Source organism: Lactuca virosa, chromosome 1, assembly GCF_052849685.1.
Source record: "Lactuca virosa cultivar CGN04683 chromosome 1, Lactuca_virosa_CGN04683_v6, whole genome shotgun sequence".
In the NCBI taxonomy this organism is placed as follows: domain Eukaryota; kingdom Viridiplantae; phylum Streptophyta; class Magnoliopsida; order Asterales; family Asteraceae; genus Lactuca; species Lactuca virosa.
The window spans coordinates 177,187,871-177,193,120 of record NC_136426.1 but is presented as its reverse complement, the minus strand read 5'-3'; the positions used below and the strand labels follow the sequence as shown (position 1 = coordinate 177,193,120).

The 5,250-nt window shown below is 34.1% G+C and overlaps 1 protein-coding gene across 5 annotated transcripts; it reads left to right on the top strand.

Annotated features, from left to right (window-relative positions):
* The first annotated feature begins 1,324 nt into the window (after positions 1-1,324).
* Positions 1,325-4,891, top strand: LOC145161755 (receptor-like protein kinase ANXUR2). Of its 5 annotated transcripts, none has more exons than XM_079081369.1 (4): positions 1,325-1,549; positions 2,519-2,837; positions 3,450-3,552; positions 3,633-4,891. In XM_079081369.1, the coding sequence occupies exons 2-4, from the start codon at positions 2,701-2,703 to the stop codon at positions 4,554-4,556; spliced, it is 1,164 nt and encodes a 387-aa protein (XP_078937495.1). In that variant the 5' UTR covers positions 1,325-1,549; positions 2,519-2,700; the 3' UTR covers positions 4,557-4,891. The 5 variants fall into 5 exon arrangements, with proteins under 5 accessions (XP_078937495.1, XP_078937493.1, XP_078937494.1 ...); XM_079081367.1 differs by having other exon boundaries at positions 2,424-2,837; XM_079081368.1 differs by having other exon boundaries at positions 1,325-1,819.
* The last annotated feature ends 359 nt before the right edge of the window (positions 4,892-5,250 follow it).

Below are 5,250 nucleotides of genomic sequence, written 5' to 3'. Positions count from 1 at the left end.
ACTCTATCATATACATCAAGGAGACTCTTATAACGTCTCCTTCTAATAAGCGATGAAGTGAAGTATTAAACACTTGAATAACGTCAGCACTTTCACTGACTTTGAACCCAAGACAAATGGAAATACACATTGCTTGAACTGTGTCAAAGAAGAAGTAGCCCAAAGATAGTCCATAAACTAAAACCCGGTAATAAGGCAGAAAGCTCTCTTGTCAAAGCAAACCCAGTAGTCGCCTATAGGGAATAGAAGATCCTCCAGATCAACATGAGGATAAGTAGTAGCCTCCTTGCACATAAGGTAACGACATAGTAACATATGAAATTCTACCCACATCGACATGTTAACATAAACAACAAAACAGGAAGCCCTAAACATGGCCGCATGTTCGGGGTTGTGTAGACGGGTGATGATTTCTCCATCAAGTTTAATTTTGCAGGTTGTAGTCGTAACTGCTTCATATGTTCGGTCATGCTACAATGAAAAGAATTTTAACTAGGAAAGTGTTGCATGTTAGGGACTAAAAGGACACCATTCTGGAGTAAGGACATCATTCCAGACTATATTTTGGAACAGTTCTCGATATTCTGGAGATGTTCTACATATTTTAGAACAATTCTACACATTTCGGATCAACGTATTTTGGACTTGTTTCAGACAAATTCAAAAGTATTTATTCCTTTTTAAATTTAGTTGTTCTAGTACTTACATATACCCACATATAATCATAAAAAAGGCTAAAAACAACTAAAATTCGAAGGAAAACGACTTATATTTGTAATTGCATCAATTTATAAAAAAAATGAAAATTTCTTACTTTTAAGATATATTAAAAAAATAAAAGCATATAATCATACAAGGAGTCGACACATATCCAAATATATATATATATATATATATATATATATATATATATATATATATATATATATATATATATATATATATATATATATATATATATATATATATATATCTTCACTGCTAAAACAAGACATTTTTTTAAATTGATGTAGTTAGGAACAATGAGTTTAGACTCTGAGAATGACGTCCGAATTCCGAAATAGTAAGTTCGAAACAATGGTCCGACATGTTATATACAGGGGACTACATTACCGTGTCAAACCATTTTACCTGTTCACTGTTTGGAATTCAGGCCCGAAATGAACATTCCGAACCAAATATTCAATTTTCAAATATAAATTTAAACCGGTTATCTTTTCAAAAAAAAAACCACAAAAAATAATTAGATTTTTCAATTTCCCTTTAAATAAATATTATTAAGATATACTTGTTGGTTTGTATTTTATTAAAAGAGAAAGAGATAGCAACTCCTTTATGAACTAAAATTACAGCAACTCCTTGCCACGGGCATGGTGATGGTCCCCTACCCACGCCCCTCCCCATTCCAACCTCTCCCTCCTCTGTCTCCAACACACGACCACTCTCCTGCTCCCCTCCCCCCTTCCAACTCCATCCCTGAACTCATATCGTTCACCTACACAGGTGATACGATCTAGGAGAAAACGATAGATCGATTGAGGAAAAACAGGTGACTTTTCACAGTCCTCCCCACGTCACATGATCTGCGAAAACCCCTTTGTTGTTTCTTTAAAATTCACATCATACCCACTTCCGAATTCGTTTAAGTAATCACTTTTTTCGGTATTAAGAATTTATTCCATTTATCTTAAAAATATGTTAGGGTTTTGAATGTTTTTGTGCGTGTTCAATCTTCTGTATTAAGAGTTTATTGTTTGTTTATATGTCCACGCTCGCTGCTTCCTTTGTTGAGAAGGGAAAAGTCGGTGCCTAAGTCGTGGTATGTGAATTCTTACTTTATTTGGTAGTAGGTTAGATTGAAATTTAGATGTGAAATGTACTTGTAGAATCATCTTACCCAAAGGATGGATTTTCCAATAGTGGTTTCTTTCAACGAAATGGACCATTTTTATAGTTTACTCCAAAATACATAATTACCGAAGTTAATTTACTCGAAACATTAGGATCCAGATTTTGAAAAGTTGTGTTTTTCTGTACAAATATTTCTCAAAATAAAATTTTAGTATATGATGTAATCCTCAACGTCATATATCTAGAACCAATTTCTTGGTAATTTGTTATCTCGATTTCCCAACTCGTATGTTTCCAAGAAAATTCATAAAAAGAAAAAGAAAAAGAAGAGATACATCATTATCAAAAGTAGTTGTTGACTTTGACTTCCTTTAGAAAAACCATTACTTAGCTGCACCCATTTTAGAAAAACCACTACTTAGCTGCACCCATTACTCTTACTCTAATTGTAAATTTCTTCTAAAATAATCCAAAATGGTTATCCTCAATCATACCAAACAACGATCTTCATCTTCTTCACCAATTCATGGTCATAATAAGTATAAGTATGACGTATTTTTAAGCTTTTGCAGTAAGGACACAGGTCGCAGTTTCACAGACCATCTTTGTAACGCCATCAAGCATGCCAATATCACTACCTTCTTTGATGATGATTTGATTGAAACAGGGGTATATTTGAAACCAGGATGGGAGAGTGCCATTAAAGCATCTAGGGCTTCTGTTGTAGTGTTGTCCGAGAATTATGCTGATTCACAATGGTGCCTTAATGGATTGGCACTTATCCTCAAGCAACATTTAACGGTTATCCCCATCTTTTATCATGTTAAGCCCAGTTTCTTAGAAGATGCGATGGCTAGGTATAGACGTGTGATGGAGGCAATGACAAATGAAGATAAAAGAAGTCAATTGGCTGAAAAGATTGACAGGTGGAATAAAGCATGTACACAAGTTTCTACATTAAAAGGGATGCAATTAGGTTTCGATCGGTAATCACTAATTTCTTCATTTATATTCATTACAATAGGCTTCTTCAACATCGATAAATATAGTCATATTTTTAATTTATTCAAATTAGATAAAGAAGATGCATAATTGATCTATGTTTTCAATTATATGATATCATAAATTAATGAAATCATATATAGATGGATAATTGTAGTGACAACTTTTTTATTTTGTCACAAGTTAAGTTATTTAGGTAAACCATTTTAATAATTTTATACCCTTTCTATTAAAAGCCAAATTTTGAACGATTTACTATTTTGTGGCAATTTTGTTGAGATTCATGCAAACCCACATCTATAACCAGTTTGATGGTCTTGTTGAAACATAATCTTTACTTTTTATTTTATCACAAGCTATGTTATTTAGATAAACCATTTTATGATTTTAATTTTATACATAAACGTTATGCCCATACACATTATATATCTATGTGGTTACAAGTGCAAATATTATATGGAAAACTTAATTAAACATAATAGCTTAACATGATGTAATTTTTATTTGAACTCTGGATAAATAAAATCTTCAACATTGGTTTGTTAGTTTTTTTGGATTCTGTTTTGCGTGTATTATTAAAATCAAGATAATTTCAGGCGAGAAACGAAGTTTATTCAAGATTTTGTTAAGCACATCTACCATAGATTACGGATATCCGCAAGGACTCCTCTACCACTAGACCGGAGGTTTCATCGAGAGGTTAGTTCCCGAAATAGTGTATATATACGTATGTTTGTTACAGATGGGTTCGATATTAATTAGTCCAGATCATGTCTCAGATGAAGCAACCAAACCTCTTCAAAATCCCTTTTCAGGCCATAAAAAGTTGTACCCAAAACTTCAGCGAAACAAATTTCATTGCGAAGGGTGGATATGGAAGGGTCTACAAGGGAATTTTCACCTGGGCAAATCATGTAAACCAGCTAGTTGCTGTTAAACGGCTAGATGTCACCGGGCTTCAAGGTAACAAGGAGTTCCACATTGAGCTCACAATTCTTTCACAGTATCAACACAAGAACATTGTAAGATTTATAGGGTTTTGTGATGAGAACAAGGAGATGACTCTGGTCTATGGATACGAAAGCAATGGAAGCCTCGACAAATATTTACGTAACACTGCTAAGTCGGGTGGACCATCATGGCCACAACTCCTCAAAATATGCATTGATGTTGCTTCTGCATTGGACTATCTTCATAATCACGTTGCAGAAAAACACAGAATAATACATCGTGATATAAAAAGTGCAAATATTTTGCTGGATGAGAATTGGAATGCAAAACTTGCAGATTTTGGGTTGGCTAGGATAGGACTAGCAAATCAACAAAACACCATGGTGATCACTAACCCTGCTGGCACACATGGTTATTGTGACCCACAATACGAAAAAACAGGTTTTCTAACAAAAGAATCAGATGTCTACTCGTTTGGTGTGGTTTTGTTTGAAGTTTTGTGTGGAAGGCTGGCTTGTGCTTTGAATTATCATGATGAGCAGCGATTCCTCCATCATTTGGCCCCAACTTGCTACAAAAAAAGAGAGCTAGACAAGATCATTGATCCCAGAATAAAGAAAGATATCAAACCAAGAGTGTTGAGTAAGTTTTCAGCTATTGCTTATCGATGCTTGCATGAAACTCGGGAAGAACGGCCTACAATTGCTGAGGTTGTGTTCCAACTCAAGAAGGCCATGAAAATGCAAGTTTGAATATCGTGTTTTTTTCTTTTTAATAGTTATGGACATTATGAGGCGACATATAAGATCAGTTACCTGACAATCTGACATAATTTTAGTTTTGATTGATCATCACTTTGAAGATGAGATCCTCAAGGATGTGTTAAATCCAATATTACCTCCTTCATGGCATTGATTATCAACTCCTTCGCCCGGGACTCGCAATCTGGTTTTTAGTTTAGGTATTGGATGTTTCTATAATCGATGCACAAGTCCTTGTTTTTCTTCATCTTCAGTTTTATGCTTAATTTTGTTGTACTTTTTTCTTCTTGTAAAATTTTTTTGTAATTATTCCTCATTATTCATCACTATTCACTACTTAGAAGATAAGAACCTCCATGGTGAAATTACTTTTTAGGACGGTACCACCATAACAACTTGCAACATCCACCTTCTTTTTTGAAGATGGCCGCCATGAAAACATGATGCAAGCTAACACAAATTGAAAGGATGGTGGAAGGAGAAACTAAGAGATGGACTTCAAATTTTTGTAAAGAGAAAAATGATTAAGCAATGAGAGACTAAAATAGCCATTATACTTCAACTTTTCTAAAGAAATAAACAAAAATACATAAATTCCGGCAATAAGCTAATAACCATTTTTTTTTGTCCAAATGTGAAACGAGGGATCATAATGCTGAATAGGGGACCCACATGTGAAATGCTT